The sequence below is a fragment of the Drosophila hydei genome, unplaced genomic scaffold, assembly GCF_003285905.1.
Source record: "Drosophila hydei strain 15085-1641.00,03,60 unplaced genomic scaffold, DhydRS2 tig00000243-arrow-arrow-pilon, whole genome shotgun sequence".
Taxonomy (NCBI): domain Eukaryota; kingdom Metazoa; phylum Arthropoda; class Insecta; order Diptera; family Drosophilidae; genus Drosophila; species Drosophila hydei.
Genome location: NW_022045693.1, coordinates 668439 through 693525, shown reverse-complemented (window position 1 = coordinate 693525; position 25087 = coordinate 668439). Strand labels below are relative to the sequence as shown.

Sequence of the window (25087 nt, the reverse complement as noted above, 5' to 3'; positions counted from 1 at the left end):
TAAACTAGTAAAGGGGAACGCGAACAAGCGTACATTTGAGCGAAAAGCCTGAAAAGCTGAATCGATAAAAACAAAACATTAATAAATTATCGATAGCTTGATATATTTTGATACTGCTAATTATTTACTATTTATTTACATAAGAATGAGTGAATATTTCCCAGGCTATAGGTATTTGAATATTATTTTTGGCACACATCAGTGAAGGATTCAAACAGGAAGAGAAGTGAGAACCATGTCCCTTTACTCAAGGCGGCGATATCTTTATATACCACCTAGCGTAATCGATCAAAGCTACCCTGTCCTATCTATGGCGATCGTTGTTGGGGCTGCCGATCAGGTAACTCTGTGTTTGGCAAAATAATGAACAATAGGTGGCGCGGAATGGCGCACCATATCGTAGTTAACACAACGATAGCTAACATAATACTCAAATAAAACATCGCCAGTTAACAGAATGCTCCTCCGCTGTCAAATATGCTCCACCTACTACAGTTAACAATAACAGAAAGTGTTAAAAGTAAGGTATTGTCAGATTACAGAATGCTCTTCCTTGTAACAGTTTGCTCCTCCAGAATTTCACCTTGGCATAAGCAGTGCAGCTATACAAGTAAATTGTAATATTGAAAGATATTAACTACAGCTACATGAGTGTCGATGTAGAAGCTCAGTTGAAATGTTCTCGTTTGTAGTTGTAAACCAGAGATTTGATGTTCTGAGAGTAAAGCATCGCTAGATAACAGAATGCTCCTCTGTCGCTCCACCAAATTTTCACCTTAACATAAATGGCGCTGCCACAATAGTTATGATATAAGATCGAGCCACTCAAGCCCATCTGGCAACGCTAACACATAATTTTATTTTGTGAATCCCAGAAGTTGTTTCATTGCTATTTCAAGTGCAGAAAGAATGAGTTGTAGTGACACTGATTCCGAGGACTACACCACAAGTGATTCCGAGGACTACACCACAAGTGATTCCGAGGACTACACCACAAGTGATTCCGAGGACTACACCACAAGTGATTCCGAGGACTACACCACAAGTGATTCCGAGGACAACACCACAAGTGATTCCGAGAGCTGTTTCACGTTTGGCGAGGGTATTCAATACGCATTGGAGCAAATTGCATTTCCAGAAAATGCGCGACGTACTTATTGCCATGATGCTCAGGTCATAGAGAATGCATTTATAACCGCTATTGCGGACTACGATCCATTGTTCCGGAAAGCATTTGGAGGCCTCAGCTTGGGCGGCAGCTGCTTGGATGGCATTCGGATCCATTTGCCGGACGAGTTCGACATGCATGTCAAGATCCGTTTGCCCATTGACCTTCAGCCCGTTCTCGTGCCCGATCAACCCGGCTACATCTTTTTGCGGGCCTCTCGTTGCAAGCATCCGTGTGTGGCGCAGTATCGAGGGGAAGGCTACTTCATTAATCGCCAGGCAGTTCAAAAATGGATTCGCCAGAGCATTGAGGCAATTATGCCGAGATTACAGGCTATACGCTGCACACGTCGGCGCGTCTATAGCATGGAATACCAGGCAAAAGGCAGCGTCGTGGCCCACACACTGCTGGCCACCGAACGGCGTAATCCTTCGCGGCAGATCAGTTTTGATTTTGTGCCTGTTTTCGAGTTCGAGGCAACCGAATGGCCCCGAGGCTTGCAGAAGCCGCGCAACGGTGGACGTAGCTGGTTTGCCGTGCCACGCAAATATGCCAATAAGCCCGAAGACTCCAGATCCTTCATATTCTGTGCCCCACACTGGGAGCGCCTCGAGCTGCACGACAGACAGAATCTGAAGGACTCGTTGCGCTTGATGAAGGCTCTGCGAAATGCCAACCAGATGCCCGGTCTGTACAGCTACCTGCTGAAGAGTATCTATTTGGATGAACTGCGGAAGAACTCAACGCAGTGGGACCAGGCGCCAGGCCAAATTCTAATACACGTACGTCCACTCTGATTCGATCCCAATCAGTATTGGCCTGCTCTACCCTGTGTTTCTTGCAGATGCTGGGCAAGCTGCGACAAGGGCTGGCTAAAAAGCATGTGCCCTTCTTCCTCGTCCCCGATCACAACAATCTGGACAAACTGGAGCCAGAGATGATAACTGATTATTATCGCAGCATAAGTCGCACTCTGAACACGCTGAATCAACGTCTCAATGCCAACTATTTAACTAACGAGGATCTGCACGACATCTTCGGCATCGAAGTCGAAGAGGACTGAAGACTGCAATTTTGATTCTGTTACGTTTTTGCACTTTATTAAGTTTTCTCTTCTTTTCTGGTTGTTTCATTATTTGCTTTGCACAGGTTAGCGTAAAAGGTTTTCAGTTAGACTAAAAGCAAAAAAGATATGTACGAAGTTATTCAACTGTCTCACAATATGGCAGCATTCCAAGGTTCTAATTGTATTTCCACGTAGCATACAAATGCATGAATCTATATATATATATGTATGTGTGTATGTGTGTGTGTGGGCGTGTTTCTTTATGATTAAGAACATACAAACTAGCAAGCAGCTTGCAGCAGGTACGTTGAGGCCTTGTTAATAAACCGTTTAAGACTATCATCTAGTTATATATATATATATATATATATGTGTGTGTGTGTAGGTGTGTCTAAGTTGCGCCAGTTGCTTCCTTCTTCATATTATGATTATTATGATTATGTTGCTGGTGCGTGGGCACGGGCTAATGAGTATTTGTTATCGATCAGCAGCAGCTACTCATCGGTCGGCCCTCGCTTTGCAGTTAAGTAAGTTGCTCCCGCATCGGCTGGGCCCGTTCAGTAGCGCTGGCTCTCACGATCCGAATACTTGCCGCTCAGCTTGCTAACCGAGTAGCGATCCGAGTAGGCATCGTACTTGTCCGCCTTGTAGTTAATCTCTTGCGGCGTATATCCAATATTCTTTTGCCAATGGCGCGTCCAATACAGATCCTCGTTGCGCACCTGTGAGGGCGTCTTCGCATCGCGGCACACGTACACACAGTAGATCATGCAGCCGACCAGCGTGAGGAAGCCGAAGATCAGGAATATAATGCCCAGTATCCTGTAAAGCACGCAGGCAGACAGACGGACAGGGATGAGCTGGCTTTTGCCGGATGTCAGGGGCATGAGACACACTCACCAGACGTAGACGGGCTCGTAGAATTGCACCACGATCACGAAGCCCAGCGTGACGAGAATGAGTCCCAGGTTGAGCAGCAGCATCAGGCAACAGACGCCCTTCACATTCGGGCAGAAGGGATTCGGGGCTGACATCGTCTCGATTTTGGCGCCACGCTTCGTGGTCGAGCGCCCACTGCGGCCCGTCTTGGCGGTGCTGGCCACCGAGTAGACGCTGCGCGGTGCTCCACGTGAAACTGGACGTTGGCTGTAGCGGCTAAAAGGGATCGATTCAAGGTTATCAAACTGGAAGCAACTTTGGTGGCTAGCTCGCCACTCACCTGATCTCGGAGGGCGCTTTGTAGGCGGCACTGGTCACATAGATGTCGCTGCCCGCATCGCCGGCCTGATCGTAGCTCAGCGCTGAAGGTGCGCGCGGCGGCTGGCGCGTGGGCGGCGGTCCGCTCAGCGGTCGAGGACCGCCGTTGTCCGGCGAGCTGGAGAGGCCCATCTGACTGTGGCTGTAGCTGTGCTGCAGGTGTTGCTGTCCATTCCCATTGCGCGTCTTCCGCGACGAGTTGTAATGCGACTGCGACTGCGACTGCGGCGAGATGCGCTCGTGCGCGATTGTATACTCCGAGTGCGCCCGATGAGAGTGCGAGTCGTCGCCGTCCGTTGAGTAGCCGCGGTTCGAGTGCACGTACGGCGGATCGGGCGTGAGTCGACCATGTGTCGCCACATAATGTCCGCCCTTCAGTCTGTGCAATTTGGCAGAGTATTAATTATATATATATATATATATATTATATATCTTATATATATTTATATATATATTATATATCTTATATATATATATATATTTGATTGTGTTGCACTTTTGCTCTGAGCCAATTACCCTTCCTTCATTGGCAATTTGTCTGCCTCTACTACTCTGTGTATATCTGTCTCTCTCTGTCTATCTTTCACTCACTTGCTCTCTGTCCTTGTCTTGTCTTCTTAGCTTGTTTGTCTCCATCTGTTTCGCTCCCTCCAACTTCTGTTCTGGCTCTCTTTCTATATCTGCTTCAGTGTCTCTCTCTCACACAGTCTCTGTATCTAACTCTCTCTTTGTCTTTTTGTTTCTCTCTCAATATCTGTCTCTCTCTTATGATCTGTATCTCTTTCCATGCAACACTTTGCCCTTCCACTCTTTTGCTCTTTCTTTTCTTTGGGTATCTCGTTATTTCTCTTTCTCTCTCTAACTCCCTAGTCACCCACTCTCTCTTTTTATCTGTCTTTGTCTCTTTTGCTTCATTCTTTACCTGTCTCTCTTTATCTATCTCATCGTGTCTTTAACTACTTTTGTCTCTACATTTCTCTCTCTCTCTCTCTCTCTCTCTCTCTTTTTCGTTCCTCCTCTTTCACCCTTTTATTTTGTTCTTTGCTCTCTCTGTTCGACTCCTTTCACATATTTCCTACATTATATATCCAATCTCTTGTGGCTATCTCCCACTGTAGGACACTTGAGCATTGATATATTGATTTGAATAACTGTTCTTACTTCTTGACGCGTCGCTCGTGCATGTTACTTGATCTCTGTGCTGTTCCGTTTGTCAGTTGCTCGGCTTCTGCTTTGGCTTCGGCGTTGGCTTTAGCTCGACTTTGGCTCTGGCCGCTGGTCTGCTCTGTGGGTCTGTCTGCTCAGCTGCCGACCGTTGTTGTCTCTAGAAAGTCTCACGATAGCTGCGGCTGCCTGCGAAGCAATCAGAAACAACAAAAAAGAGACGTTGAGATTCGTTGCAATTAACTGGCGTTTGGCTGCTTGCAAATTAGTCAGTTTTCAACTTTTAATTAGTGTGCAAAAAGTTATGACTGCGTTTTGTATAAACAGGTGTGCGTGTGTGCGTGCGTGTGTGTGTGCCAAACTATATTTAACAAGCGTTAGGTGCACAATTCGTATTCAATTTGAGCAGCTGTGCCAACCGAAGATAGCCAACTTTGAGTTGCTGCTCAGCAAATTAGTAAAAAGTTTATCAAATTTGAGGTTATGCTGAAGAGCTTTGTTTAAGCTCTGTCACTCTATCTCTCTGTCCCTTTCTCTCTCTCTCACTCTCTCTCTCTGTTTTAAAGAGAGTCGCAAAACTTAATTAACTCGAACATTTTAACAAGTTGCCTTTAAGCGAAACTTTTCTAAGTGCATTAAATGCTTCACAATATTTTCAGCTCTCTCCAGCTCAGAAGGAGAGAGAGAGCGAGAGAGTGGGAGGGGCTGAGAGAGTGGTAAGCCTCCCATATAAATATGCCCGATAAGCGATCAAATTGCAAAAGGCTTTTGAGTCGCTAGCCCGCATCAGCCAGCCCATAACTCTGCTACTTGATAAGGCAAAACACGCCCCGATTTAAATGTCAGCTTTATAAATTTTTTTATTATTATTTTGATTACTTTGGTATACCCTGTAGAGATTGCGAGTGTGTGCAAATGGGCTATATTGGCTTGCTGTGCCTGCTGGAAACTGAGAACTTGGAAGAGCTGGAGCTTGCTAAGATCCTAAATCTGAGCACTTTACGGAAGTTCATAAATATATAACTCGAGTATTAAAAAAGTCGAATACCCAAAATTTGGTATACAAACTCCTCTATATCATTCTGATGTAAGGAATATATTACTTTGTAATCAACCTTTCCAAATTGTCATAAGATATACTAAATACGTTGGGAAGTCTGTCTGGAGAGCCATAAGAGATGCACTGAACTGAAGTTAAATATTTTAAATTCAAATAAAAAAATTAAAATATTCTAAGCTGAATGCGAAGCACAACAACTCGTAGCTACTTACAGGGTATCTGTTGGTCAATCACAGCTAATTATTGTTTGTGTTTTGGTTTGCCCTTAACATGCGTTTTTAGGAGCGCTACATTCTATATTTCAGTTGCGATTGCTCGGCTGGAGACGGTTGGAGCTGTAAGGCTGCACCCAGCACTGGACAATCCCATTCGATGTGCAGTTCGTTGCACTGCGTGTGTGTGTGTGTGTGTGTGAGTCGGTCGGGCACATCCTGACGTTCGAACTCGTGGCATGCACGCATGCCGCACCTCACTCGAATATCATTCAAGTTCAGGGCAACACGAATTTTGAAGTCGATGTCGTTACAGTTGCCAGCAATTTGTCACTTGGTCACGTAGCTTTGGCTTAGCATTTACCTTTCCAGGGACATGGACGACACTCGAGCCAAGACGACATCGACACACTCCACGTGTTCGTTGGCACCTCGACTCCCCACACAACACAGCCCAAACCCCACTCACCACTCCCTGCTGCAGCTGCAATGCTATAAGCTACAACTTTAACTTTATTACATGTTAATACCCTAACTTTGGAAACTGAGCTCCAAAGCCGTTGCCTTGATGGGTTTTATGGTGCGAGGATACCTTACGAACTCCCTTGAGTGTGTAAGCCACATATGAATTGATGAGAATCACATAGTAAGGCAGCAGGAGATATCGAAATGGTATACTACGAAACATCTGTCCATGCACACATCAAAATATTCATTCATACATACATACATACATACATACATACATACATACATACATACATACATACATACATACATACATACATACATACATACATACATACATACATACATACATACATACATACATACATACATACATACATACATACATACATACATACATTCATACATTCATACATTCATACATTCATACATTCATACATTCATACATTCATACATTCATGCATTCATGCATTCATACATTCATACATCACTTTACTTGAGGAATCTTCGCTTGGTTAAGCTGTGAGTAGAGCTGATGATGATGACACTATAAACACTTGAGTGAGTGCATTGAGAAGTCGACTGTTAGCAGAGATAAGTATATAGGGTATAGCTAGTTGGTCAGCTGAATATAATTATCGCCTCAGCTGCTGTTGTTGCTGATAAGAAATTGAGTTATTGCGGCGATTAGGCCAATTAAAGGGTGTCGTTGTTGCAGTTGATGGGCTGTGGCCAAGACAGGTCTCGGAACTGGAGTGCGAGTGGCAGCAGATGCACCGCTGTGGCTGGGGCTGGGGCTGGGGCTGGCGCTGGTCTAGTTGCCCAGCCCACTTATTATGCTAACTGAAGTTTTCAGTTTTTCACTTTTGTTGCAGTGTATTTCGCTGTTTGCCTGGCGGTGAATCGCGATACAATTGTCAGTTGGGGGTTTGGTCTAGGCTCTAGGCCAAGCAAAAGTTTCAAGTTCGTTGCTGAGATTTTAGTGTCCAGGGAGTGCGCACACACACACACACACACACAGACACACACACACGCACTAGAGACAGCTGCTTGGGACATTTATGGTGTGGGCGTCGCCTTCATTGTCAAATGAAAAATCGAACTGCGGCCCTTGGCAGGCCGTGAGTGTGTGGTCCATTGGCAGCAACAACTTCATTATCAACATCATCAGGGGCACGAGCAACCGCATGATGATGTTGGGGAACTAGAAACTAGCTCCAGCCGTGTCCATTTCTATCACTTGTCGGCCATCAAAAGCCTTTTTGCAACTCCCATGCGTGGCATTTGAACATTTCTTGATTTGTTTATGCGGCTTTCTTTCTCCCTCTCGCTCCATCTCCATCTCTCTCTCTCTCTCTCTCTCGCTGTATATATGTGGGTATATTTTTCTTATTTTCAGTTTGGGGTTTTGTGTTTTGTTAGGTTAGCCTTGGAGCGCTGTTCCTCCAATGTAAATATAAATGGAATGCCATTAAAATGTGTTTGCTTTCATATTTACCTTGGCGCCGCATAAACCTCTGGCATGTGTTATAACCTTTAACGCTGCATAAACAGCATAAATAAGCCGTAAAGCATGCGGGCGAGTGCCGAAGGAATTTATATACAATATACACATATGTAGGTAGTATATGTGCATTTGCACCTGTCCAGGTAATGCTCTTGGCTTATGGCTCGTAAAAATAAAAACGGCATCGGCATTGGCATTCGCCCAGTTACTGCATGATTTACACATTTGCCGCCTTCTCTGATGGATTTCACAACTTTCGCTCTCGAAACGGCACTTGCGCTTCCGGCCGCAGAAACAGTGAGGCCAACAATGGGTTAAAGCCAAAAGAAGTCGGCGGAAGTCGTTACGAAAAGCCAAACGAAACGAAACGAAACGAAACGAAATCTAGTTGAAACGGATTGTTAATTTGTTTGCCATTTGCATTCTGTGTCTCTGTGTCTGTGCTGAGGTGTGTGTGGCAGGTGAGAAAAGCTGCTTGAAATTGCCACAAGAATGCATGCCACAGTTCGAGTCCAGTTTTGTGGTCAAGTGTCATAAAAGGTTGACCGAGCCATGCCGCTGTTTAGAAAGTTGTACGCCTCTCCCCCAGCCACGCCTCATTTATGCGCGCAATTTATGGGGCGGCCCAGTTAACCCACATAAACTGGTGCAAGGCATTCACTCCAGAACTGGAGCCACCGATCGCCACTCGCCACTCGCCACTCGCCACTCGCCACTCGCCACTTTCCGATCGACAATCGCCTTTCACATGCCAACACGAAACTTGGCCAAAATGCAAAAGGCCCAACACTGCAGTTGACCCAAAAAGGCGCATAAAACAACATTGAAAAACCAACAACAAATTGCACTCAATAATTATGAATGACTCTGATAATAACTCTATTAATCTTAATCTCAAGCCAGGCTCGAGTTCTGGGCCCAGTTTAGACCGTCTCTCCTATTGCCAGTCTTATTAATGTTAAGCCAAATCTATTATAATTCTTTTGCTTAAGCAATATTTCTTTGTTCTATGACTGCAAGTAAGAGTGCTCTCGTTGGGAGTGCCCGACTAGGAAATACCCTCAGACCCATCATTTACGCTTTCTTTAGACTTTCGACTCATATATATATAAGTATATATATAATATAATTATATAACATATAAATATATATATTTTATATGATCTGCCATGCCTTCGTCTACCTGCCCAGAGAATACCTTGTCTTGCTTTTAAAAGAAGCTCGCTCTACACTCAACTGAACAGAATGCATGGGTCTTGTATGAAAATACATCACACACAAAAATCTGAAGTAGAAACTTTAGAATAAACTATAGAATTTACGCATTTTATAAAGGATATTTTAGCCACTGAAGAATGGGATTGAAACACATTATGTATTCATGTATAATAGAGTAAACGAAATGGAATTGAAACACACTGAAACATGTCAAAGTTAGTTCATGAAAAAGTCTCCACAAAGTTAAAAAATCGCGACGAAACTTCAATCTGGGATTTTGGCCAGTTAATTTTCATTAGGGAGCAACGCTTTATATGTGAATTTATTTTTTATGTCTTTTCTATTGGACTCTGGGCAAGGCCTAATCTTTGACTTGATACGGCCGATTCAACTTGTGGGCCATTAAGACGACGACAATCTGGAAGTTAAAAACGTCGCTTAAGTAGCGCGTTAATCGCTTTTAATTGCTAAATTACGCGCTGTCTATCGAGGTCCAGGCCCAAGTCCAGATACCTGCATTGGTCCAGCTGCCAGCTAAGTACATTTTGTTTGGCGACGCTTAACACGCAGCTTGTCGCGCATGGAACATGGCAGGAGAAGAAGAGCAGAGTCTAGGGGGAGTCAAGCCGAGTCTGGATTGGCTTGGCCAACACTAATGCGTGTAATTAGCCGCAAAAAAGCGGCAAGACCACTTAACTGATTTATTAAAACGTTTTTCCATTAAATTTTTAACCCTGCCAGCTATTAAAAACACTCACATAGCCCACAAGACACACACACACACACGCACAACATTCATATTGGGGCAAAAGCGGCCACAACTTTGAAAAATGAGCTGCGTTTAAAATTCTGTTCTGAGACCTGCACCGTGGTGAAAAGGCTGTGTCTGGCAGTGCTCCAGACTAAATTTGTAGTACAACAAAATACTACTACGAATATTTCTACTGCTACTACTACTGTTAATACTTTTTTTACTAGTAATAGATTACTTTTAGTATGGATTCTATTACTACTCATCATGCTGCGACTGTTTTTACTACTTCTCCTGCTACAATACAGTTCATATAATATATGACGAATATATATATCATATATCATATATCATATATCAAATATTTATATAAATATTAATATATTTTTAAATTATTTTATTTATTTATTATTATTTTATATTATTATTTTATTTTAATCAGCATTCTTAACGATCTGTAACCACTGTGCCGACACTTTAGCTCGGGCGAACTGTCCCACAGCCATGTCAAACTCTATCATGAGGCTTTCAAACATTCAAATGGGCGGTCAGTTTGCCAAAACATTATGACAACAACAACAACAACAACAGAAAAAACAACAACAACCAACAGCAACAACAGCAACACTTGCAATACAACACTTTCTAGCCATAAATGCTAGCTCACGTCTCTCTTGGCTGTCGCTAATCTATTTGGGCAAGCGAAATGGCTAAAATAAAAGCCAAACAACAACAACAACAAAAATTGCTAACGGTAACGGCTACAAACTTAATAAACGCCAAGTGCCCCATAAGCTGCAAAGGGCAAGGAAAGTGCGATCTGAGTGATAGAAAAAACATACACATAGAAACACACACAGGCACACACACACACACATACATATATATGTGCATATGTTGATGTATTTCCTTTATTAATTTTTGGCGTTTTTCTTTATGATTGTAAGCCATTAAAATCAATGCTTAGTCGAACGAAAGAAGAAGCAGAACTGACCAAACAAAAAGCGAACTACAATTGCCGCTTGTTGTTTGTTGTTGTTGCTGTTATTGGTTGTTGGTTGTTGGTTGTTGTGAGTAAACAATATTAAATCTCAACACTCGTGCAGAGAAAGTTGGCTTTACGAGCAAAAGCCGCCCCAGCGCCTTCCCCTGTTGGGTTTACCTTTTCCCTTGACTTATTTTTTTCGGCTTTTTGCAAACTCACTTGAAGCTAAGAAGAATGGGCAAAGAATGTGGGACCGAATACAAAATACTCTTCCATACTGTATACTGCATACTGTAAGTCATATAAAATTATATAAAATAATATAAAATAATATAAAATAATATAAAATAATAAAATAATATAGAAGATTGGGATATCCTTTAGCGCCATAAATAATAGTAATATTCTAGACTCTATAGAGCCACAATGATGTGCTTCAATATCTGACAAAGTTATCATAATCGTGGAGCTGTGCTACTATAGTTAACTTATATGAAGTTAATATTAGAATACCTTCTAGATACATCTACTGAGGTCTGCTTCTAACATGCCCTCTCCAAGGGTATAAGACGGCAACAAGTTGTGGCAGACAATGGATTTGCTGTCTATTTGGACGTAGTTCTACTTCAACTGTGGCAACTGGCCAAAATGAAGCCGTTGACAGCGGTCGCAGCTGTTGTGTGCGCGCACAGATGCAGATAAACGTACTACAAGATACAAACACACACACACACACACACACACACACACACACTCACACACACAAATGTATACATGCATGCACACATATATGATGTAGTCAGGTTTTTGCTGGCTGTGGGGTAAAGGGCGCCTCACGTTTGCCACATTAATTTCAATTCGACCAACATTTGTAAGCCGACTGTGTCTAAAACATCAAAGACTTTTCCAGATCTTTAAGACCCTCGACTAGACCACGCCACTGCCTCGACTACAATTGGCCGTAAAAAAATTGAGTTGCAAAGCATAGAGCCCATTGGCCACGAGCACGGATTGTGGAATATGTGGCATCAACAGGCGAAACCCCAACTAAATTAAAGCTAAGCCAACATGAGTTGGGCGGTCTCTAGAGATTTGCTGAAGCTAACTGAATTTGAATTTAATGAATCATGACCAATCATGGACCTATCTTATGTACATAGGTATACGTATGTACATATGTATGTCAGATGGAAACTTGGTAGCAGAGCAATTGAGCAGTAGCAATAGCTGGCTAAGCTTTATTGGAGTCGCATTCTGTGTAAACCAAAGCCACTTTCGTTACTTCAAGTTATTATTTTGTTTGTTGACAAGTAATTCTAGTTATAGCTAAAGATATACATATATATAAATTATAAGTTTTCCAGTCCTGTGGTGACTGAAAGTTAGGTTGAGAGGCGACTGTGCCTCTTATTGCTGGCCTCGGGCTCAGACAATGAAATAAGCCATTTAACGAGCAAATGACGGAGTGAATATTTATTTAAGCGGTTTACTGGAAGAACGCTTTTTAACCCTGCTTTTAATTGTTCTTTTTTGAATAATCGAAACAGTTAATTTTATTGGTTTTTCTTATTATATTCACTATTTTTAGTTTTACTTATATGACACCAATTTTTAGCATGTCCTATCAGTACGAGTTAAAACACGAGACTGATCTATATTTTTACAAATCATAGCCTCACCGGCGTAAGTAGAGTTGCCCTTGCCAGGGCTGTTCCTTAACTTGTCTAGCACCCGATAATAAGTGTTGAATAATACCTTACATTAAGTGTTATAAGCTAACTAAGTGTTATAAGTTAACTACCCCCCCCCTCAAGTGTAAGGTCGTCCTCGACCGACCCAATTCCAGCGACGACTCCTCGCAAGTGCTTCGCGGACTTCTTTGCGTCGATGATCCACCAAAGAGTGAAGCCAATGCAGATTAAAGCACAGCATATGGCTCCTCTTTCGGAGTGCCGTACAACGACACATCATCAAAGTGCACCATTTCGGTTCCTTGGTCGCATATTAGCAGCGGTGACCAGCGAGTCGGTGCAGGTGTTCTCGAATGAAATCCGCAAGTCGTTCTCATTCACATTCAATACGGAGCAGTATGAGCAGCGTACTGATTCTTCGCTATCGCCGTTCAGCAGGCGCTTACTAAGCTTGCTCTTGCGCCTACGTATGTGGCGTCTGTTGAAGCTGTTGGTGCACGACGTGGACGTGGGCCTTGGCATCGGATGATGCATACCAAAGTTGTGCAGCTGCAGCGACTTGAGTGTGGCTGGCGCCGTCGATGACTGGCCGTGCACGTGCCCGTGATGGCCGTGATGACTGTGTCCCACCACTCCAGCGATGCTATGAGCCGTTACTGGACGAGTGATGTGTGTAGTCTGTCGGCGCGCTCAGCTGGCGATTGAATTCGGCCTTGCGGCGCGTCAAGTCCGTCAGGCAGTATTTGTTCAGATGGCCGTTGCTGGAGACAGGGCTCTTGGGCGATGATGCCAGATGCTGCGTATAGGCCGAAGGAGTTGCTGCTCACGCTTAGCTTATTGCCGGCGTTGTGCAGCAGATTGTTACAGTTCTTGCCGCTGATCTTGGCCGACTTTTGCCCGTCGTCGGTATCGTGTTGCTGCTGCTGCTAGCCGCCCTGTACTCCTTGTCGTCGCTCTCGCTGCGCACCGATGCTCGATACGCAGGAAATGTCTTCGTCTTGCTCTTCAGAGAGCCGTTCAGCAGTAGCTGCTGTTGCCGTGCGGCAACTGCCGACAATGCCGGCAGCTGCAGTTGACGTGACGCCGCTGCCGATGAGGATGAGGATGAGCCGGCAGCTGTGGCAGGTGTCGACAGAGATGGGCAGCGGTTGGAGCAACCTGTGGCTGTGAAACTTCTTGAATTAATGCAGTTGGCGGTGTTTTGGGGATTTCTTGACTTGGTTCTAGTATGGATGAAGAGTCGCTTGGCTCTGCCGCCGCGAAGAGTTCGTTAGTTGTTGCTGGCTGATGAGCTTCTACTGTTGGTGGTGGTGCCGTGAACAAGGGGGTTTCCTCAACGATTCCGCTTGTAGATTTGCATGCTGTGGTTCTGGCTTAGCATCCAACTATGGGGCGAATAGAGCTGTTGCTGGTTCTTGTGGACGACAGGATAAATCGTAATTTTTCTGCAGGCTTTTTTAATTTTTGGGAATTTGGTTATAAAATGTATAGTGTTGACGGATTCCTCTAGCCAAATTGATTTTAAATCTGAGGAGTCCAAAATGTTTGGGCTAACAATGAGCCTTCGCGAGAGTAATAGCAAGCATTAAACTTTGCAACTCGATCGTCCGCATTCTGTTTCTGGACAGTGTTTCAGTGTTTCAAATAAATAAATCAATTTGTGAGTTTTGGCTATCCCGAGAACTCCATTGACAGCAAATGTTAACTGGTTAAGCTGGTCTTGAACCTCAGTGTTTACTTCTATCCGTCTACTGTTGGCATTCATTAGTCGCATTTCAGTGGACCTAATCTACTCTAAATGACCGGCATCGGGTGTACCCGCCACCAAATTGTTTTATAAAAATTATGCCAAGTGGCTAAAGGTAAATTGAAAAACTATATCTAACTTATTCTAAATTGCCTAGCGGCTTATAATAAAAGGTGTAATAAAAAAACAAGGGAGTCATCTTAGGTTGTCCTTGTGGACCACCCTTCCTTTAATGAGGACCTCGGTCCCCAGGTCTGCTTCCACGGCCTTCTCGACACATAAAGGTGTGAGTTTGTTTCCGAGCCGTCGGTTGGACTTGACCAAATCCTTGTCACCAACATCGAAGACTCTATTCTGCCGCTTTGCGTTCTCCCTAGCTCTGAGCGTCGTCTGAGCGTTTCTGATCTTTTCTTCTATCTTTTCTTGTGGCTCTTGTTTTTTGGGGTGTCTATCATACTTAGCCCTAGCACATGTTTTGCAGTTTTGTACTATTTCCTTGGCAATTTTTGCCATCCGTGGAAAGTAGTACTCCGAGAGTACCTGCTTAACATTTTCCTGTGCAGACCTATGGGCCCTATTATGCTCGACTGTGAGGATTTCCCTTCCTTCTCCAACCGCAAATATGTCCACTACGCGATTTTTGCAATGCCAGAACTTTGTGGCTGGGTATCTTCGCACCAATGCATCTTGTATCATTGCAAGCGTGTGTAAATTACAGTGGAGAGCATTTACGCATTTGGGTGAGACTACATCTTCGAGCTCGTCTAGCAGCGATTCGACGCATGTATAGCTGATCAAGTAGCGTTTCTTATTTCCAAAAAGAATAAAACTTCGTTTTAAGGGGAAACGCGCCTCTTCTAGCACTATCTGGTTTTGAAAACAGTTCAAGGGTTTGTCTGTCGTCTCAATGGTGTTGGTGAGAGATACCTCACTGTGGATCGTTGCTGCGCAGGACTCAATTTCTTGCTCATTTATAGCGTTGAGCTGCTGTCTTGACAAGGCATCCGCAACCAGATTGTCCTTGCCAGGTTTATAGAAGATACGTGCATTAGACTCGTCAATGCGCGCTTTCCACCTTTTGATTTTCGCATTTGGATTAGATTCCGAAACTGCGAAGGTCAAGGGTTGATGGTCAGTGAAGATATTAATGTCTTTCACCCCATACAAATAGTGCCTTAATTTGGCAAGTGACCATACAATGGCCAATAACTCTCTCTCATTGGTTGCATAGTTAACCTCACTGTCCTTCAATGTTCTTGAAATCATTGTTATAGGACGACCCTCTTGAGACAAAACTGCACCTATGCCGTGAGCCGAAGCATCGGTCGTTAGATCGAATGGCTTCTTAAAATCGGGGTACCTGAGCATTACATTCTCGGATGACAAAATATCGCGCAACTTCTGAAATGCCCTCTGCTGCACTTCAGAGAATTGAACCTTTATATTTCTGGACCTATGCTTACTGACTGTTCCATTTTCACCCTTCAGGATATTCGAGATGGGTCTTGCTATTGCGGCGAAGTCCCTAATGAAACATCTGTAATAACTTGCGAGGCCTAGAAATGATCTAACCTCGAACAGCGTTTTTGGTTCTGGATACTCCTGTATTGCCCTAACCTTTTCAGGATCCGTCGTGGTGCCAGTGCTGGTGACTACGAAACCAAGAAAGTTCACGCTTTTCTTAAAAAAACGTGACTTTTTGACGGAGACCCTCATGTTTGCTTTGTATAAGCTTTTTAGGACCCGATCCACGTGTTTAATGTGGGATTCCTCATCTTCTGAAAAGATGATTACGTCATTGACATCAACATAGCAAAATTTGCCAATCTGCTCTCGCAGTATGTCGTCGATGGTTCTTTGAAAAATGCTTGCTGCATTCTTTAATCCAAAGGGGAGTCTTTTGAACTCGTATTTCCCCCCGTTCACAGAGAAAGAGGTTTTTTCACGGTCGCGTTCAGCGAGTATGATCTGGTGATAACCAGACTTGAGGTCTAATGTTGAAAAGAATTTGGCTCTCCCCAAATTCCCCAATATCATTGATATATTTGGCATAGGGTATTTGTCCGGCACGGTTTTTTCGTTAAGTTTACGAAAGTCCATTACCAACCTCATTTTCCTATTGCCCGCTTCATAAGTGCCCTTCTTGTCTACTACCCATATTGGGTTATTGTAGGGAGAGACGGACTTTTGAATTATATCATTCTTTAGTAGATCTTTGATTTCTTTATTAACGAAATCAGCCGCTCCCATTGGATATGGGTAAAGCTTGGTATAGATCGGTTGCTCATCTATGGTCCTAATGGTAGCCACGACTGATGTGTTATACGGCAACGTCTCGTCTGGGTCTGCAAAGGCCTTTTGTCTGGTCTTCAGCATTTTCAAAAAAGAACTTCTAACTAATGGGGATGCATCTGCTATTTGTTCAGCTAACTCATTAATTCTTTGAGTCAATGCATGCTCCCTCTGCTGGTTTACAGCAGCCTGTTCGGCTAAAGCTTTGCTGATAGCCGTCCTTATTACTTCCGTAAGCTGATCTACATCCATTCTACCTGATGGTGGGAGAACTGCACAGTCGGAATCTGAGTCGCTAGACTGCCTGCGAGGGTTTCTCTATTGGTTGAACCGAGACATGCGCAGGTCAGTGGTCGCGAAAAATAAAACGGGCCGTCAGAAGATGGGTCGAATTACGTCGCAGTTCTGAACTACGAGAACTGCATGCACAACTTCAGACACACAGAAAGTAACACAATGTAATTTTATTGACGATCTGAATGATCAATTGCTGCCACTAAAATTCCCAAAGTAGTCACTCTCACTTGGTTCTGATCATTAATTTTTTTTTTTTTTTACATGCAATTGCAATATAAAATACTCGCTAGTCCTAGCTATTTTTTTATAAAATAAATTTTAACACTTTTTGTGTTTGAAGAAAAATTTTGGCTAGAGTATCCACTTACAAGATTCAACTAACACAAAACAAACAAAAAAAAAAAAAAAAATCCCTTTATAAGATCTGTCAATTGCAGCTCCCGCGCTGCTGTCTTAATTGTTGTTGGTTGTGGAGTCCGACCACTAGTTGGGCGCCAATTATAAGTTTTCCAGTCCTGTGGTGACTGAAAGTTAGGTTGAGAGGCGACTGTGCCTCTTATTGCTGGCCTCGGGCTCAGACAATGAAATAAGCCATTTAACGAGCAAATGACGGAGTGAATATTTATTTAAGCGGTTTACTGGAAGAACGCTTTTTAACCCTGCTTTTAATTGTTCTTTTTTGAATAATCGAAACAGTTAATTTTATTGGTTTTTCTTATTATATTCACTATTTTTAGTTTTACTTATATGACACCAATTTTTAGCATGTCCTATCAGTACGAGTTAAAACACGAGACTGATCTATATTTTTACAAATCATAGCCTCACCGGCGTAAGTAGAGTTGCCCTTGCCAGGGCTGTTCCTTAACTTGTCTAGCACCCGATAATAAGTGTTGAATAATACCTTACATTAAGTGTTATAAGCTAACTAAGTGTTATAAGTTAACTTATACATAAATATATATATTATCAAGATTAGTATCAAAAACATATATATATATCCGTCCGTTTGTCCGCTCTTCCGTCCTTGCGCTTGTTAGTTCTGCCGTCTGTCTATACTTTCGTCTGTTCTTTCGTCTTTCCGTTCGTCTTAACATATGAATGGAATCTATTTCTAAGCCGAAAATATATCAAAGCTTTGATAAACCTTTTTTGATAAACCTTTTTTCGTATTCTCACTTGGCTTGGCTGTACTCGTGCCAAGGCTGTGGCAGCTTTATCATTGAAAAGTAATAAGAATTTTCATTTGACTTAATTGCTGATAGTTGAGTCTTTCAAGTCATGCACAACAATTAGAATTGCCAGAACTCTGATAAGAGATCTTTTCGAGTGCCTCACTTACAGGTGCACCAAGCAGTCTAACGGTAATTGTTGGCAAGCGGTCTTAAGTACTCGCACCGCACGGTCTAAATGGCAGGCGGCAAAGCCAAAAACAATGCGCATTAGAAATGTGGCAGAGGCGGGCGGCGCAGCTGTTGGGGAGTTGGGGAGCTGCACGTAAACCTGTTCACAGTCGAAGCTCAGGCGGATTTATGGCCAGTTACTGTTGCTGGCAGCGTGTGTGGCAAGCAGTGTGGGCGGCAAAGTGTGTAGACGTGGGTGGCAGGCGGCAGGCGGCAGGCGGCAGTCGGAGAGTCTAGTTTGTTCTTGTGGCAAGACCGTTATAACTTTTGTTTTTTCGACTGCGAATAACTCAGCTATGAACAAGTGCTTTTACAACAGTTGTGCAGGTAGGCTGCAAGTGACATATATAACTGCATATGTGTGTGTGCGTGTGGGCTTATCTATCAGACGTGTGCTCACATATGTGAAACAAATTTCTTTACTCCATTGCTTAGATGAAATCGCATTTCTATTGCTTTCTCAACTGCAGCAGAAGAAAAATGTGAATATTTTCGGCATTTATTTGTCTGCCTGTACAGTAAATGTTCGCTGAAGTGAACAGTCATATATCTAGCTGAAACCACAAATGCAACAAAACAAAGAAATAAGTGAACAAGTAGAGTCTCAATTGTTTTTAGGCAAACATATGCATCTGCATAGCTAGCTATGCTCTGGCTGCATGCAAAAAATATTTTAATTGCAAACTATAACGGCACATTGACAATACCGACAGTTTGATTTTTTTTGGCCAGCATTTTGCACTTGATGCCAGCAAAAAAAAAAAGAGTTAAAAATCAACTGGAGGCCAATGCGAGCCTGAGAGATATGCAAACTCATGCTGGCTGCCTCCAGCCTGCCGACCGAGCGAGCGACCAACCGGCCGGCTTGGCCAATTCCAATTTGCGAAAGTTTCCCACGCTCGTTTGACTACGGCTCAGCAGCGCAGCTGCTGCTCGACCAGAATGCTGCTGCTGCTGCTGCTGCTGCTGCCCAATTGATAGTCGTTTGCTGCCTGCAAATATTCTAATCCCAATCCGATTAATTAATATAACAAAATTGCAAACGGCTTCCAGTTAAAGCAAACACGGAATGTGTTGCAGCTCGTTTCTATTCCATTCTATGTACTGTACATCACTTATGTACATCACATATGCACATCACATATGCACATAAACAGTCTGTGAGCAATGTGTGCCAGCAGAACTCAATGCATATACTTTACATACATAAATGCATCATATGTGATGCTTGTATGTATGGCACCATAGCACCAAGAGAAAGGTTACATCAGATGTCGTGATGTATGTCTGGCATTTTACTTCCTGTTACCATTTTGCTAGAAAAGACACTGAAGATAACAGATGTACGGGCATATGTAAATGAGGATGAATAGATGTATGTGTGGATGGATGCATAGTTGGATATATGGATGGATGTATGAATGGATGTATGGATGCATGTATGAATCACTGTATTAATATGCATCATGAGGAATGAATGGATATTAATAATGGATATTAAGGTAATGGATATTAAGTTTGGGTGTGTGTATGAATAGATGTACGAATTGATGTACAGTTTGATGTATGCATGAATGTGTGAATCGCTGTATTGATGAATGGTTGCATTGAAGGATGTATGAACGTATAAATGCATGGAAGTTTTAATGTTTGTATGGATGAATATACGAATGGATGTAAGTATGTATACATGCGCAGTACATAGATACATGCATTTTACAGGTGTCTGTACATACATCCCACATGTGGACTTACATAGACATGCACTCCTCTATGCATATGTACAGCTAAATATTCTTTCTTATAGATATGCACATATATGCATTCATACATAGTGTCGTTACATATGTGTACTTATATCATCACCTTTACATCAACTACATACATCAACATATACAAGGGAACACTCATTCATGTATGTCTTATTCAAAAGGCAACTCTTTACAGGGTATATGCCTGTCGAGCACATTTACTTCTCGCCAACTTCAAGGTCTTCTGGCGGGTAAATCAGACAGCGATTTATGGAAAGGGTGTAGCCATTTATGATTGTTGTAGTAATTATTGTATAATATTTGTTATTTTGCTCAACTCACACACACACACACACACACTCACAGCTGCAGACTGAGAGGTGGGTATAATTTGCCAGCTGTAGTTGGCAACGTGTCGACAACGCTTCAGCTATGGATTGGTGGGCGTAGATTTGGAGTTGTCTTAATGTCAAGTGTGGATCGTCAGAGTTGTCAGGTTGTGCAAGGCATTCCAAACAAGTTTCATCTGCCTCAATTACATCACAATTCGAACAGGCGACGCGGAAGGGGGAGTCTGAGACGAGAGACTCACTCGAGAGGGCATTGAATTGTTAGCGCAAGTTATTCATAAACTATATGACAGACTTGACTCTGTGTGTGTGAATGTGTGTGTGTACGTACTTATGTATGTCTGCTATTGTTTACTCCAATTGAGACGCAAAAAGCTGGTGTTTGCCAAAGTCATGAGATTTTGTTTTCAGCGCTAACATATGGCATTATAATTAAGTCACGAAATGGACAATGCAGGAATTATCTGCGTGTGTATGTAGCTGATACGTACCAACAGTAGAATTCACTATTGATGTATGCAAATATATGTATGTAGTTCAGTTGACACTCATTTGCCAGGGTATTCAGTCAACGGCACCCGGAAACGTTTTGTTATAGTTTTTTTTGCTCTCTTAAATTTTTGATTGTTTGTGAATTATTTTAATTCCGGCCTTTGTTTATAATAATTATAAATTTAACTAAGAGAAAAAACTGAGGCTGGGAATTAATATACATACAGACGTAGATATTTACAGATAATGTGTAATCCATATAATAGGTATATCTTATAATCTCTACATCCATCATCAAACATAGCTATATAAATTTATATACCATAATATACCATAAGCATATACATACATACGTGCATATATACATATATGTATATATATATATATATATATATCTGGTTTATCAATATGCCATACTTGTCGCATTTGCTGGCATTTCAGTTGCAACTTATGTAATTTGGCTTGCAATGACACGAGATATTAATTACGTGATGAAATCATCAGCATCAGCGTCAGCATCATCTGTGCATTTCAATTGGCCGAGTCACAAAGCAGCGCTCAAATGTCAAATGAAAGTTACCATAAAAATCTATTTGAATTTAGACAAATATAAGCGAAGTCTAATCGACTAGTTTATTAAGTAGTTAATCGATAAATTCATAAAATCGATCTTTACTTTGTGTACATGTCATATAGATATATGGTTTATTAAGTAGTTAATCGATAAATTCATAAAATCGATCTTTACTTTGTGTACATGTCATATAGATATATGGCTTATATTCAGACTTTGATTGCTCTGGCTCGATCAATAATCAGTGTTTATCGATTGAAAGGCCAGGAATTAGCTCACATACTGCTCTATGCCTGCTCTATACAATTGTATGTATCGTTTATAGTTATCGTTCTGCTATGGCAACTTGAGCTGATGATGATAAGCAATCATTTTATAAGCAGCTCTCGTCTTTTTTATGGCTTGCCTCGCATTATAGTTGAGGAGCGCGCAACGTGTTGATTACCCAAGCTAATGCGAATATGTATATATATATATATTGCTCTTCAGACCCGATTGAATGGTGATTAGCGTTGATTGATTTACGAGTTTCTATTTTATATTTCGATGTTGGCGCATTTGCATTAAAACAAACTTCAACGCTTGATGTTCGTGTCAAGCTGATGATAATGCGCATACGCAGCGTTGTGCGCTTGCAACAGTATCTGTTGCAAACCCGTCTTAAATAGCCACAACAACAACAACACGACAACAAATGCATGCCGCACTATTACGTAACTTTCCCTGTCAATTGTTGTTGCTTGTTGGTCGCTTAAGCTGAAGCCGAAGCCGAAGCCGAAGCCGAAGCCGAAACTGAAGCTGCAGCTGAAGCTGAATTGTCGCAAAACATTGTCTGCACATACGCAACGGAGTACCCGACTACAGCATGCACTGTCAACCAAATTTGCAGCTCTTTTGCACTAATTGACGCTGCGTCCAATTACCAACGCGACTTGACCCCAAAACAAATATATATATAAAAGCCAAAAATTATTATGTACTATCAAAACATTGTCATCAGCGGAATAAAATAGTTTTGTGCCGTTGGCGTTGGTTTTAAATTTCTCGTGGATATACCCTGTAGAGAAAATAAATGAGGAAAAGGATGTGATGTACTTCTCTATATCAACTAAGCTTGCCGCGCTGAGATAGACATGGATATATGATCGATGAATAATCGAATAGTGAAAGAAGAGTCAAAATTCTGGCCTTATAAACACCAATCAAATTACAGGGTATCATTAGGCAGATCAGCTCTTGTCTGTATTCTTTTCTCCCTCGTTTTATTGTCTGCTATTGGTTTGGGCAATGTGGAATTGGGGGCACGTTGCACGGGGCATGCGGCATGGCGTGCGCCAAGCATCGCTGACTTCTTTTTATCATAAACATCGCCAGCGGCCCTTGTTGTGCGCTGCGACTACTCCAAAAAAATCGAGGGGCAACAACAACGCAAAAAAGAAGCCAAATCCAGTTCTCTGCTATGCACAGTGGGTCCGACCGGGTCTGGGAAGTGAAAAGCTAACTGTCTGAGAGCAAGCGACAAGACACAAGACAACAATAACGACAACCTCTCGAAATGTATGTAGATTCCGTAATGCGTTCATTGTCTTTCAGATGAGACGCTAGATTATGATAATATCTTAAGTAAGAGCTCGTATATTTGATTTTGGGCTCACTTTTGTGGATGTTTTAGTTTTATTATAAATAGATTAGCTGTGACATAGTCACGTCATTTCTTACGGTACATAACTCCGACTTACAGCTGCATTCCGGGCTGGGCTTCGGAAACTAAAGAGAATCCCCAGATGAAAGGTAGAGATATCATCTTCGGGTTTTAACATTTCTATTCGTTTTATATGAATCCGTTTGTCTATCGATCCGTCCGCCCGTCCATCGGTCAGTCCGTCAGTTCCGTCGGTCTGTCCATTCACTTTCTACACACTCCTCCCACTCCTTGTATCTTGTCAAATCAGAAATCATCGATCTTTAAGTACATTCAACTGTCGATCAGTTCGTCGCCCGAATGCAACATTCTTACTTCTTGGATAAAGGCACAATTAAATTGTTTAATGAACAAATCAGAGTTTCTCTTTGGAGCTTAGCTAAGACTTCGTATAGGTGCATTGCCCGTTGTGCTTGGCCAATTAATTTCCTCGTCTGCACTGATTTGGCAATGGTATTTTCGATAATTATCGATAAGCAAATGGCTTGGACCAGCTATGAAAATGGCTAGAGCGACCTATGCAACTGGCCAAATGCGTTGGCCAACTAAACAACATTTTCCTGCACTCAAGTTTTAATTTGGCTCTGCTTGGATTTCCGCTGCGCTGACAAATCGTTGCCGAATAACATAAGCAAACGAGAAATCCAAAAAAAAAAGAAAAAACATTAAGAGACGGAGAGAATAAACTGAACTGAAAAAAAACTGAATCATGCTCATAAAAGGCAACAGCTTCGGCTGCGTCTTTGACTTTTCACGGTCAACCAAATGCGAGAATTCAGTCTGAGTCTCAGTCTCAGTCTCAGTCTCAGTTTCAGTTTCATTTATTTGTTGTTAAACATTTTTTTATTATTTTTTTCGACACCCACGCCGTACACTTTTGCAGTTCAGAGTTCAAGAGCTGCGGAAATGAGCAGCTGCATCATGACCTTATGCCATGAAGTGTTTAGCTCAGAGAGCGTTTATCCCAGAGATGTAGGAAATTCAAGCACGTGACCTTCTAGCTTAGAGCTGAAGATTTATAGGCTGCATAACTTTATAGAGTGTTTGATTAATAGAACTTCTGGCTAAAACATCTCTTTATTATATTTGATTCTTACTCGCTTTTTTTATAGATTGTGCTCGAAGTGTTGTCTGAGATTTTCTGAGATATTATGAATATATGAAAGGGAAGTCTGTTTTTTCATAAGCTTTACATAGATAGTGTTCTCAAGTGTTATCTGAGATCACCTCAGATTTCATCAATATTTCAAAGTTCCTTTTTTCATAAGCTATTTATCTTACAGATTCTGCTCTGAAGTGTTACTGAGATCATCTCAGATATCATTAATATATCAAAGGGAAGTCATGGTTATTTTTATAAGCTTTTTAGATAGTGTTATCAAGTGTTATCTGAGATCTGCTCAGAGTGAATCTATCTCACAGATCGCCACTCTTAAATTATGTATTTGATAGTTGCATCTCAAAAGTATCTCATAGATACTAAATTTATGTCTAAGGCATTTTGCATCTTAAAGTTCGCTTTGCTGTTGATAGATGATCTAATTCATAAGCTGTGCAGCTCATTGTATTGTTAAGTCTTTGTATATCATTAAAAAGCTCAGCTTTTGCAGTTTATATCCCACAGCGCGCACGTATCTTATAGATACATGCGCTTGTATTTTTAGCGCTTATTGACACTTGCACTTCATTTAAAGCTAAATAAAATTAATGGCAATAAATGCGCAAATGTTTGAAGCGTGTGTGGATGGCTTAAGTGTGTGTGTGTGTGTGTGTTGTTGTTGTTGTTGTTTGTGCATAAATGTATACCAATGCACGATTGTGGGCTAAAAAAACTGGCTTACCTTCTCTGCTCATTGTTGTACAGTCAACTGTTGTTATTGTTGTTGTTGCTGTTGTTGCTGTTGCTGCTATTGTTTCGCTTATTTATTGTTA

At 42.0% G+C, this 25087-nt stretch overlaps 2 protein-coding genes across 2 annotated transcripts; one reads left to right on the top strand and one right to left on the bottom strand.

Annotated features, from left to right (window-relative positions):
• The first annotated feature begins 843 nt into the window (after positions 1-843).
• On the top strand, positions 844-2697 carry LOC111592833. Its single transcript, XM_023305257.2, has 2 exons — positions 844-1950; positions 2013-2697. Exons 1-2 carry the CDS (start codon positions 910-912, stop codon positions 2229-2231), a joined length of 1260 nt encoding a protein of 419 aa, XP_023161025.2. The 5' UTR covers positions 844-909; the 3' UTR covers positions 2232-2697.
• On the bottom strand, positions 2241-25087 carry LOC111592834. The gene is made up of 5 exons (XM_023305258.2): positions 24997-25087; positions 4653-4844; positions 3454-3870; positions 3135-3389; positions 2241-3056 (listed from the first exon to the last, which is right to left on the bottom strand). The coding sequence occupies exons 2-5, from the start codon at positions 4673-4675 to the stop codon at positions 2792-2794; spliced, it is 960 nt and encodes a 319-aa protein (XP_023161026.2). The 5' UTR covers positions 4676-4844; positions 24997-25087; the 3' UTR covers positions 2241-2791.